The sequence below is a fragment of the Salmo salar genome, chromosome ssa08 (assembly GCF_905237065.1).
Source record: "Salmo salar chromosome ssa08, Ssal_v3.1, whole genome shotgun sequence".
NCBI classification, from domain to species: Eukaryota; Metazoa; Chordata; class Actinopteri; order Salmoniformes; family Salmonidae; genus Salmo; species Salmo salar.
The window spans coordinates 23,963,662-23,976,161 of record NC_059449.1 but is presented as its reverse complement, the minus strand read 5'-3'; the positions used below and the strand labels follow the sequence as shown (position 1 = coordinate 23,976,161).

The 12,500-nt window shown below is 45.6% G+C and overlaps 1 protein-coding gene across 1 annotated transcript in view; it reads right to left on the bottom strand.

The window, feature by feature from the left end:
- The window catches only part of zgc:56493 (thioredoxin family protein), an 18,991-nt gene extending 6,698 nt beyond the window's left edge, over window positions 1-12,293 (bottom strand). Inside the window, exon 1 of the mRNA XM_045723032.1 lies at window positions 11,989-12,293. Within this exon, the coding sequence (XP_045578988.1) occupies window positions 11,989-12,012 (24 nt within the window). The 5' untranslated portion in view covers window positions 12,013-12,293. The remainder of the gene's footprint in view (window positions 1-11,988) is intronic.
- Between the last annotated feature and the right edge of the window lie 207 nt (window positions 12,294-12,500).

Genomic DNA, 12,500 nt, shown 5'->3' with positions numbered 1-12,500 from the left:
GGTTCTGTTATAGCGGGTCTACTGGTTCTGTTATAGCGGGTCTACTGGTTCTGTTATAGCAGGTCTACTGGTTCTGTTATAGTGGGTCTACTGGTTCTGTTATAGCGGGTCTACTGGTTCTGTTATAGCGGGTCTACTGGTTCTGTTATAGCGGGTCTACTGGTTCTGTTATAGCGGGTCTACTGGCGTTATAGTGGGTCTACTGGTTCTGTTATAGCGGGTCTACTGGTTCTGTTATAGTGGGTCTACTGGTTCTGTTATAAGCGGGTCTACTGGTTCTGTTATAGTGGGTCTACTGGTTCTGTTATAAGCGGGTCTACTGGTTCTGTTATAGCGGGTCTACTGGTTCTGTTATAGCGGGTCTACTGGTTCTGTTATAGCGGGTCTACTGGTTCTGTTATAGTGGGTCTACTGGTTCTGTTATAGCGGGTCTACTGGTTCTGTTATAGTGGGTCTACTGGTTCTGTTATAGTGGGTCTACTGGTTCTGTTATAGCGGGTCTACTGGTTCTGTTATAGCGGGTCTACTGGTTCTGTTATAGTGGGTCTACTGGTTCTGTTATAGCGGGTCTACTGGTTCTGTTATAGTGGGTCTACTGGTTCTGTTATAGCGGGTCTACTGGTTCTGTTATAGTGGGTCTACTGGTTCTGTTATAGCGGGTCTACTGGTTCTGTTATAGCGGGTCTACTGGTTCTGTTATAGCGGGTCTGTTATAGCGGGTCTACTGGTTCTGTTATAGCGGGTCTACTGGTTCTGTTATAGCGGGTCTACTGGTTCTGTTATAGCGGGTCTACTGGTTCTGTTATAGGGGTTCTGTTATAGCGGGTCTGTTATAGCGGGTCTACTGGTTCTGTTATAGCGGGTCTGTTATAGTGGGTCTACTGGTTCTGTTATAGTGGGTCTACTGGTTCTGTTATAGCAGGTCTACTGGTTCTGTTATAGCGGGTCTACTGGTTCTGTTATAGCGGGTCTACTGGTTCTGTTATCGCGGGTCTACTGGTTCTGTTATCGCGGATCTACTGGTTCTGTTACAGCGGGTCTGTTATCGCGGGTCTACTGGTTCTGTTATAGTGGGTCTACTGGTTCTGTTATAGCGGGTCTGTTATAGCGGGTCTACTGGTTCTGTCATAGTGGGTCTACTGGTTCTGTTATCGCGGGTCTACTGGTCTGTTATCGCGGGTCTACTGGTTCTGTTATAGCGGGTCTACTGGTTCTGTTATAGTGGGTCTACTGGTTCTGTTATAGCAGGTCTACTGGTTCTGTTATAGCAGGTCTACTGGTTCTGTTATCGCGGGTCTACTGGTTCTGTTATAGCGGGTCTACTGGTTCTGTCATAGTGGGTCTACTGGTTCTGTTATCGCGGGTCTACTGGTCTGTTATCGCGGGTCTACTGGTTCTGTTATAGCGGGTCTACTGGTTCTGTTATAGTGGGTCTACTGGTTCTGTTATAGCGGGTCTACTGGTTCTGTCATAGTGGGTCTACTGGTTCTGTTATCGCGGGTCTACTGGTCTGTTATCGCGGGTCTACTGGTTCTGTTATAGCAGGTCTACTGGTTCTGTTATAGCAGGTCTACTGGTTCTATTATAGCAGGTCTACTGGTTCTGTTATAGTGGGTCTACTGGTTCTGTTATAGCGGGTCTACTGGTTCTGTTATAGCGGGTCTACTGGTTCTGTTATAGTGGGTCTACTGGTTCTGTTATAGCGGGTCTACTGGTTCTGTTATAGCGGGTCTACTGGTTCTGTTATAGCGGGTCTGTTATAGCAGGTCTACTGGTTCTGTTATAGCGGGTCTACTGGTTCTGTTATAGCGGGTCTACTGGTTCTGTTATAGTGGGTCTACTGGTTCTGTTATAGCGGGTCTACTGGTTCTGTCATAGTGGGTCTACTGGTTCTGTTATCGCGGGTCTACTGGTCTGTTATCGCGGGTCTACTGGTTCTGTTATAGCGGGTCTACTGGTTCTGTTATAGTGGGTATACTGGTTCTATTATAGCAGGTCTACTGGTTCTGTTATAGTGGGTCTACTGGTTCTGTTATAGCGGGTCTACTGGTTCTGTTATAGCGGGTCTACTGGTTCTGTTATAGTGGGTCTACTGGTTCTGTTATAGCGGGTCTACTGGTTCTGTTATAGCGGGTCTACTGGTTCTGTTATAGCGGGTCTGTTATAGCAGGTCTACTGGTTCTGTTATAGCGGGTCTACTGGTTCTGTTATAGCGGGTCTACTGGTTCTGTTATCTGTGATTAAAGGCTAATGTTACAGCTCCAACACCATCAACACCCCCTGAGGTACATCCTTCATGTTACCGCGACTCTGTGATTAAAACACAGGGGATTGTTATCTGTGATTAAAGACTAATGTTACAGCTCCAACACCATGAGTCATCCTTCTCATTAAACACAGGGGTTGTTATATTACTAATGTTACAGCTCCAACACCATGAGGTACATCCTTCATGTTACCGCGACTCTGTGATTAAAACACAGGGGATTGAGTAGCCAGAAGTCAAACTAGCCCGTTTCATTGGAAAATGGGTAGATTGCTAATATTTTGTGGTAGTCAGACTCAACAAGGGAAGATTCTGCAAACGGGAAAAAGATTAAAATGGGAAAAAAGTAATGTCTCTGGTTATTATACTAGGTAGAGGAGGCTCATCACTGCGTTCCCAATATCTATGCCCACAGATTTTAATTTTAATTTTATTTAATCTAGGCAAGTCAGTTAAGAACAAATTCTTATTTACGATGACGGCCTACCCCCCCCCCAGGGCCAAACCCGGACCGACGCTGGGCCAATTGCTCGCCACCCTATGGGGACTCCCAATCACAGCCGTGATGCGATGCAGCCTGGATGTGTGATATTAAAGAACCATGTGAAGGGAGGCAGAGTGACGGAAACCAAAAGGTTGATCGGTACGAAAGAAGGTCACGAGGAAGTGAAAAGCCTATCAGTGATGCTGGAGGAAGTGAAAAGCCTATCAGTGATGCTGGAGGAAGTGAAAAGCCTATCAGTGATGCTGGAGGAAGTGAAAAGCCTATCAGTGATGCTGGAGGAAGTGAAAAGCCTATCAGTGATGCTGGAGGAAGTGAAAAGCCTATCAGTGATGCTGGAGGAAGTGAAAAGCCTATCAGTGATGCTGAGGTTTCGCGTCAACAGAAAGGATTCATTAGCTTCAATGTCAAGAGAATTTGTCCCATAAAGCACTGCAGCGTTTTAAAATGCCAAAGAACGGGGCATGTAGCTGCTCAGTGGAAAGGAAATGGAAAGACGTGCCGAGGATGGAGGAGCACATGATTACGGTGAATGAGGAAGTAATTGCAAGGTTAAGTGCTGTAATTGTGGGGGAGAACACAATGCAGTATTTGGTGGATGCCAGGTACAGAGAGAGGCCCAGAGAGGCTCAGAGAGGAGAGAGAGGATATAGAGGCCCAGAGAGGATATAGAGGCCCAGAGAGACCCAGAGAGGCTCAGAGAGGATAGAGAGGATATAGAGGCCCAGAGAGGCTCAGAGAGGAGAGAGAGGATATAGAGGCCCAGAGAGGATAGAGAGGCGCAGAGAGGATAGAGAGGATATAGAGGCCCAGAGAGGCCCAGAGAGGATAGAGAGGCCCAGAGAGGATAGAGAGGCTCAGAGAGGTTAGAGAGGATATAGAGGCCCAGAGAGGCCCAGAGAGGATAGAGAGGCTCAGAGAGGATAGAGAGAATATAGAGGCCCAGAGAGGCCCAGAGTGGATAGAGAGCCCCAGAGAGGCCCAGAGAGAATATAGAGGCCCAGAGAGTCTCAGAGAGGATATAGAGGCCCAGAGAGCCCCAGAGAGGGTCAGAGAGGATAGAGAGGCTCAGAGAGTCTCAGAGAGGATAGAGAGGCTCAGAGAGGATAGAGAGGCTCAGAGAGGATAGAGAGGCTCAGAGAGGCTAAGAAAGACTCAGAGAGGATAGAGGCTCAGAGAGGCTCAGAGATATAGACTCAGTCATGATGAACAGAATTAGTCAGACCATGAGCGATATAGAATCATGAACAACAATGGCGCAGCGGCCTAAAGCACTGCATCTCAGTGCTAGAGGCATCACTACAGACCCTGGTTCAATTCCAGGCTGTATCACAGCGGTCTAAAGCACTGCATCTCAGTGCTAGAGGCGTCACTACAGACCCTGGTTCGATTCCAGGCTGTATCACAGCGGTCTAAAGCACTGCATCTCAGTGCTAGAGGCGTCACTACAGACCCTGGTTCGATTCCAGGCTGTATCACAGCGGTCTAAAGCACTGCATCTCAGTGCTAGAGGCGTCACTACAGGCCCTGGTTCGATTCCAGGCCGTATCACAGCGGTCTAAGGCACTGCATCTCAGTGCTAGAGGCATCACTACAGACCCTGGTTCGATTCCAGGCTGTATCACAACAGAGTTGGGTGGAATCAGTGAAGGGAACCAGAAGTGGTCTTGTGTTAATAGTTTGTGTTTCTGCTGATCAGAGAGGAGCAGACGCTCCACGTTAAACAAATGGGGGCAATGAGATGTGAATTATTTTGCTCTCTAGAAAAGGGAGCCATTGAAAGGAGTGATTACTGGGGTAGAGGTCAAAGTTGACCGACTGAAGGGGAAGATTCCCCGGTGTTTGTGATGCTCGTTGTTTGGTGCGACGCAGACAGGGCGGCGAGACTCAGACAGGGCGGCGAGATTCAGACAGCGCGGCGAGACTCAGACAGCGCGGCGAGACTCAGACAGGGCGGCGAGACTCAGACAGCGCGGCGAGACTCAGACAGCGCGGCGAGACTCAGACAGGGCGGCGAGATGCAGACAGGGCGGCGAGATGCAGACAGCACGGCGAGATGCAGACAGGGTGGCGAGATGCAGACAGGGTGGCGAGATGCAGACAGCACGACGAGATGCAGACAGGGTGGCGAGATGCAGACAGGGTGGCGAGATGCAGACAGGGCGGCGAGACTCAGACAGGGCGGCGAGACTCAGACAGGGCGGCGAGACGCAGACAGGGCGGCGAGACGCAGACAGGGCGGCGAGACTCAGACAGGGCGGCGAGACGCAGACAGGGTGGCGAGACTCAGACAGGACGGCGAGACGCAGACAGGGCGGCGAGACGCAGACAGGGTGGCGAGACTCAGACAGGACGGCGAGACGCAGACAGGGCGGCGAGATGCAGACAGGGCGGCGAGATGCAGACAGGGTGGCGAGACTCAGACAGGACGGCGAGACGCAGACAGGGCGGCGAGACGCAGACAGGGCGGCGAGACGCAGACAGGGCGGCGAGACTCAGACAGGACGGCGAGACGCAGACAGGGCGGCGAGATGCAGACAGGGCGGCGAGATGCAGACAGGGTGGCGAGACTCAGACAGGACGGCGAGACGCAGACAGGGCGGCGAGATGCAGACAGGGTGGCGAGACGCAGACAGCGCGGCGAGACGCAGACAGGGCGGCGAGATGCAGACAGGGTGGCGAGACGCAGACAGGGCGGCGAGACGCAGACAGCACGGCGAGATGCAGACAGGGTGGCGAGATGCAGACAGGGCGGCGAGATGCAGACAGGGCGGCGAGATGCAGACAGGGCGGCGAGATGCAGACAGGGCGGCGAGACACAGACAGGGCGGCGAGACGCAGACAGGGCGGCGAGAGAATGATGAAACAGAAGAGTCATTGTCTGTTCTTTTGAGTTTTGATGTTTAGTTTTTGCCTCACAAAGCGACGGTATAAAGTTACCATGTACCAGCTAAATAGTGCAGTAGGGTTAGATGGTAGGGTATATAAAGTTACCATGTACCAGCTTTTGTGCCCAATACATTACGTTGTTACAGGTGTCAAGCTTATGGGCAGGTGGCAGCAGTGTGTAAGAGGGAGGTTCCCAGGTGTGAGAAGAGGTGCAGAAGGCGATGAGACAAAATAATGTACAGCATTGGGGAAAGTAGTGGAATGTGTTAACTGTAGAGGTGCCCATGGAGCCTGGGGATCAGAAATGTCCCGTGTGAGAGAGAGGCAGGTTGAGGTTTCCAGGGTTAGAGTAGAGAAGAGTAGACGGTAGGGTATATAAATAGTGCAGTAGGGTGGTGGGGTTTAGTGTAGGGTTAGATGGTAGGGTATATAAATAGTGGAGTAGGGTTAGATGGTAGGGTATATAAATAGTGGAGTAGGGTTAGATGGTAGGGTATATAAATAGTGGAGTAGGGTTAGATGGTAGGGTATATAAATAGTGCAGTAGGGTTAGATGGTAGGGTATATAAATAGTGGAGTAGGGTTAGATGGTAGGGTATATAAATAGTGCAGTAGGGTTAGATGGTAGGGTATATAAATAGTGGAGTAGGGTTAGATGGTAGGGTATATAAATAGTGGAGTAGGGTTAGATGGTAGGGTATATAAATAGTGCAGTAGGGTGGTGGGGTTTAGTGTAGGGTTAGATGGTAGGGTATATAAATAGTGGAGTAGGGTTAGATGGTAGGGTATATAAATAGTAGAGTAGGGTTAGATGGTAGGGTATATAAATAGTGGAGTAGGGTTAGATGGTAGGGTATATAAATAGTGCAGTAGGGTTAGATGGTAGGGTATATAAATAGTGCAGTAGGGTTAGATGGTAGGGTATATAAATAGTGGAGTAGGGTTAGATGGTAGGGTATATAAATAGTGGAGTAGGGTTAGATGGTAGGGTATATAAATAGTGGAGTAGGGTTAGATGGTAGGGTATATAAATAGTGGAGTAGGGTTAGATGGTAGGGTATATAAATAGTGGAGTAGGGTTAGATGGTAGGGTATATAAATAGTGCAGTAGGGTTAGATGGTAGGGTATATAAATAGTGGAGTAGGGTTAGATGGTAGGGTATATAAATAGTGCAGTAGGGTTAGATGGTAGGGTATATAAATAGTGCAGTAGGGTAGTGGGGTTTAGTGTAGGGTTAGATGTAGGGTATATAAATAGTGCAGTAGGGTGGTGGGGTTTAGTGTAGGGTTAGATGGTAGGGTATATAAATAGTGGAGTAGGGTTAGATGGTAGGGTATATAAATAGTGCAGTAGGGTTAGATGGTAGGGTATAAAAATAGTGGAGTAGGGTTAGATGGTAGGGTATATAAATAGTGCAGTAGGGTTAGATGGTAGGGTATATAAATAGTGGAGTAGGGTTAGATGGTAGGGTATATAAATAGTGGAGTAGGGTTAGATGGTAGGGTATATAAATAGTGCAGTAGGGTTAGATGGTAGGGTATATAAATAGTGGAGTAGGGTTAGATGGTAGGGTATATAAATAGTGGAGTAGGGTTAGATGGTAGGGTATATAAATAGTGCAGTAGGGTGGTGGGGTTTAGTGTAGGGTTAGATGGTAGGGTATATAAATAGTGGAGTAGGGGTAGATGGTAGGGTATATAAATAGTGCAGTAGGGTTAGATGGTAGGGTATATAAATAGTGGAGTAGGGTGGTGGGGTTCAGTGTAGGGTTAGATGGTAGGGTATATAAATAGTGCAGTAGGGTTAGATGGTAGGGTATATAAATAGTGCAGTAGGGTGGTGGGGTTTAGTGTAGGGTTAGATGGTAGGGTATATAAATAGTGGAGTAGGGTTAGATGGTAGGGTATATAAATAGTGCAGTAGGGTTAGATGGTAGGGTATATAAATAGTGGAGTAGGGTTAGATGGTAGGGTATATAAATAGTGCAGTAGGGTTAGATGGTAGGGTATATAAATAGTGGAGTAGGGTGGTGGGGTTTAGTGTAGGGTTAGATGGTAGGGTATATAAATAGTGCAGTAGGGTTAGATGGTAGGGTATATAAATAGTGGAGTAGGGTGGTGGGGTTTAGTGTAGGGTTAGATGGTAGGGTATATAAATAGTGCAGTAGGGTTAGATGGTAGGGTATATAAATAGTGGAGTAGGGTTAGATGGTAGGGTATATAAATAGTGCAGTAGGGTAGTGGGGTTTAGTGTAGGGTTAGATGGTAGGGTATATAAATAGTGCAGTAGGGTGGTGGGGTTTAGTGTAGGGTTAGATGGTAGGGTATATAAATAGTGGAGTAGGGTTAGATGGTAGGGTATATAAATAGTGGAGTAGGGTTAGATGGTAGGGTATATAAATAGTGGAGTAGGGTTAGATGGTAGGGTATATAAATAGTGCAGTAGGGTTAGATGGTAGGGTATATAAATAGTGGAGTAGGGTTAGATGGTAGGGTATATAAATAGTGCAGTAGGGTTAGATGGTAGGGTATATAAATAGTGCAGTAGGGTGGTGGGGTTTAGTGTAGGGTTAGATGGTAGGGTATATAAATAGTGGAGTAGGGTTAGATGGTAGGGTATATAAATAGTGCAGTAGGGTTAGATGGTAGGGTATATAAATAGTGCAGTAGGGTGGTGGGGTTTAGTGTAGGGTTAGATGGTAGGGTATATAAATAGTGGAGTAGGGTTAGATGGTAGGGTATATAAATAGTGCAGTAGGGTTAGATGGTAGGGTATATAAATAGTGGAGTAGGGTTAGATGGTAGGGTATATAAATAGTGGAGTAGGGTAGTGGGGTTTAGTGTAGGGTTAGATGGTAGGGTATATAAATAGTGGAGTAGGGTTAGATGGTAGGGTATATAAATAGTGGAGTAGGGTTAGATGGTAGGGTATATAAATAGTGGAGTAGGGTTAGATGGTAGGGTATATAAATAGTGCAGTAGGGTTAGATGGTAGGGTATATAAATAGTGCAGTAGGGTTAGATGGTAGGGTATATAAATAGTGGAGTAGGGTTAGATGGTAGGGTATATAAATAGTGCAGTAGGGTTAGATGGTAGGGTATATAAATAGTGCAGTAGGGTTAGATGGTAGGGTATATAAATAGTGGAGTAGGGTTAGATGGTAGGGTATATAAATAGTGCAGTAGGGTGGTGGGGTTTAGTGTAGGGTTAGATGGTAGGGTATATAAATAGTGCAGTAGGGTAGTGGGGTTTAGTGTAGGGTTAGATGGTAGGGTATATAAATAGTGGAGTAGGGTTAGATGGTAGGGTATATAAATAGTGGAGTAGGGTTAGATGGTAGGGTATATAAATAGTGCAGTAGGGTAGTGGGGTTTAGTGTAGGGTTAGATGGTAGGGTATATAAATAGTGGAGTAGGGTTAGATGGTAGGGTATATAAATAGTGCAGTAGGGTTAGATGGTAGGGTATATAAATAGTGCAGTAGGGTGGTGGGGTTTAGTGTAGGGTTAGATGGTAGGGTATATAAATAGTGGAGTAGGGTTAGATGGTAGGGTATATAAATAGTGGAGTAGGGTTAGATGGTAGGGTATATAAATAGTGGAGTAGGGTTAGATGGTAGGGTATATAAATAGTGGAGTAGGGTTAGATGGTAGGGTATATAAATAGTGCAGTAGGGTTAGATGGTAGGGTATATAAATAGTGCAGTAGGGTGGTGGGGTTTAGTGTAGGGTTAGATGGTAGGGTATATAAATAGTGCAGTAGGGTAGTGGGGTTTAGTGTAGGGTTAGATGGTAGGGTATATAAATAGTGCAGTAGGGTTAGATGGTAGGGTATATAAATAATGCAGTAGGGTAGTGGGGTTTAGTGTAGGGTTAGATGGTAGGGTATATAAATAGTGCAGTAGGGTTAGACGGTAGGGTATATAAATAGTGGAGTAGGGTTAGATGGTAGGGTATATAAATAGTGCAGTAGGGTTAGATGGTAGGGTATATAAATAGTGCAGTAGGGTGGTGGGGTTTAGTGTAGAGTTAGATGGTAGGGTATATAAATAGTGGAGTAGGGTTAGACGGTAGGGTATATAAATAGTGCAGTAGGGTGGTGGGGTTTAGTGTAGGGTTAGATGGTAGGGTATATAAATAGTGGAGTAGGGGTAGATGGTAGGGTATATAAATAGTGCAGTAGGGTTAGATGGTAGGGTATATAAATAGTGGAGTAGGGTTAGATGGTAGGGTATATAAATAGTGCAGTAGGGTTAGATGGTAGGGTATATAAATAGTGCAGTAGGGTAGTGGGGTTTAGTGTAGGGTTAGATGGTAGGGTATATAAATAGTGCAGTAGGGTTAGACGGTAGGGTATATAAATAGTGCAGTAGGGTGGTGGGGTTTAGTGTAGGGTTAGATGGTAGGGTATATAAATAGTGGAGTAGGGTTAGATGGTAGGGTATATAAATAGTGGAGTAGGGTTAGATGGTAGGGTATATAAATAGTGCAGTAGGGTGGTGGGTTTGTGTAGGGTTAGATGGTAGGGTATATAAATAGTGGAGTAGGGTTAGATGGTAGGGTATATAAATAGTGCAGTAGGGTTAGATGGTAGGGTATATAAATAGTGGAGTAGGGTTAGATGGTAGGGTATATAAATAGTGCAGTAGGGTTAGATGGTAGGGTATATAAATAGTGGAGTAGGGTTAGATGGTAGGGTATATAAATAGTGCAGTAGGGTTAGATGGTAGGGTATATAAATAGTAGAGTAGGGTTAGATGGTAGGGTATATAAATAGTGCAGTAGGGTGGTGGGTTTAGTGTAGGGTTAGATGGTAGGGTATATAAATAGTAGAGTAGGGTTAGATGGTAGGGTATATAAATAGTGCAGTAGGGTTAGATGGTAGGGTATATAAATAGTGGAGTAGGGTTAGATGGTAGGGTATATAAATAGTGCAGTAGGGTTAGATGGTAGGGTATATAAATAGTGGAGTAGGGTTAGATGGTAGGGTATATAAATAGTGGAGTAGGGTTAGATGGTAGGGTATATAAATAGTGCAGTAGGGTTAGATGGTAGGGTATATAAATAGTGCAGTAGGGTTAGATGGTAGGGTATATAAATAGTGCAGTAGGGTGGTGGGGTTTAGTGTAGGGTTAGATGGTAGGGTATCTAAGCACATTATAAGGGAGGTTATTCACCAGTCTAGCAGGTGGCGGTAACGCAACATTTATTGGGAACCAACGACCTTATTAAACCTCATGGAAGAAGAAGAACGGCGGTACAGAATGAATGAGCCTGCGGGCAGACCGACAGACGGGGATAAATGTCGGATAAATCTTTACTTTAGTTCTGTCTTTTAACGATAGGGTTAGCTAACTAAAATACTCATCCTTGACACATGATTCTTGATCTGTGGTGTCCACATTTTGAGCCACGTGTGACGGCACGTATAGCATGGACCAAGCACATGGTACAAACACATGGTTAGCATGTTAGCTAACGTTATCTGTCTAATGTACAGACTGACATAAGATGGAGCGATGCTAAACCAACTAGCTAGCTGGTTTTACCTAAGCAGTGCCCGACAAAAACTACAAAATGTAGCTAAACCGGCTAGCTAGCATGTTAACTAGCACTGGCTCAAAGTCTGACTTGCTGTTTAATGCAACTATAGTCAAAATAAAAACCCTTTGCTAAATCACACCAACCATTCATTGTATATAAGTAGCAGTTGTTGCCTCAACGTTTTAACAAATTTTGTAACCTCAGGGCCTGTAATATACAGACTAGGTAGGGCTGAAAGTACCGTGAAACACCCGGTGAATTACTCTGCGGTATTCCCGTTAAAGGCCGGGGCCCGTTACCAGAAAAACGGAGAAAGACGAGTCGTTATGAATATCGCATAACAGCATGTACTTCTAGCTAACTGTTCTTATACAAATAAAAAACCCACTAAAATGTGTTAGCTGTATTAAATAATTATCGTGTTTTTATTAATAGTATCGTTTCGAGTTGTGTTTAACTAAAATGGTAGGATGTCAACATGGCGAATATGGTTTGGGTGAACCCACTGCCCTCACTAGACCACTGCTACCCAGTTATCTCAATTCACAAAAATTGACATTTTTCATTCAAATGTAATGTGCGCATCTGTTCAAGTCGCTAACTAAAGTAACTAGCGAACGGTAGCTAGTTTTATTTATTGAAAAACTAAAAACATGGTAAAGCGGGAGGTTTGCAACAACGTGCCTGTCCGTCCTGACCCATTTTCAGCAGGTCTGGTTGTCGCCTAATCTAACTATATCTACAGTAAACTGGTTAGTTATGATAAAGATATAGGAACAGCATCTCACCTTATCTTCTATTATGATGATCATGTTGATAGATAGAGACAGTCCTGACTGCTGCTGGATTTCCTCCCTGGTTGGCTGTTTCGAGCAGCGACACTGTGGACAAGACTAAAGCTCTGCGCTGAACGGGACAAGCCCGTTATACAGGGGAGGGTTATGGAAATTTATTTCACAATAATCCTGCCCCTCTCTCTCTCTGTCTCTCTCTCTCTCTCTCTCTCTCTCTCCATCTCTCTCTGTCTCTCTCTCTCTCTCTACGCTATTTAGTTCAGCCCGTTATACAGGGGAGGGTTATGGAAATGTTATTTCACAACAATCCTGCCCCTCTCTCTCTCTCTACGCTATTTAGTTCAGCCCGTTATACAGGGGAGGGTTATGGAAATGTTATTTCACAATAATCCTGCCCCTCTCTCGCTCTCTCTCTCTATCTCTCTCTCTCTCTCTCTCTCTCTCTCTCTCTCGCTCTCTATCTCTCTCTCTCTCTCTCTCTCTCTACACTATTTAGTTCAGCCCGT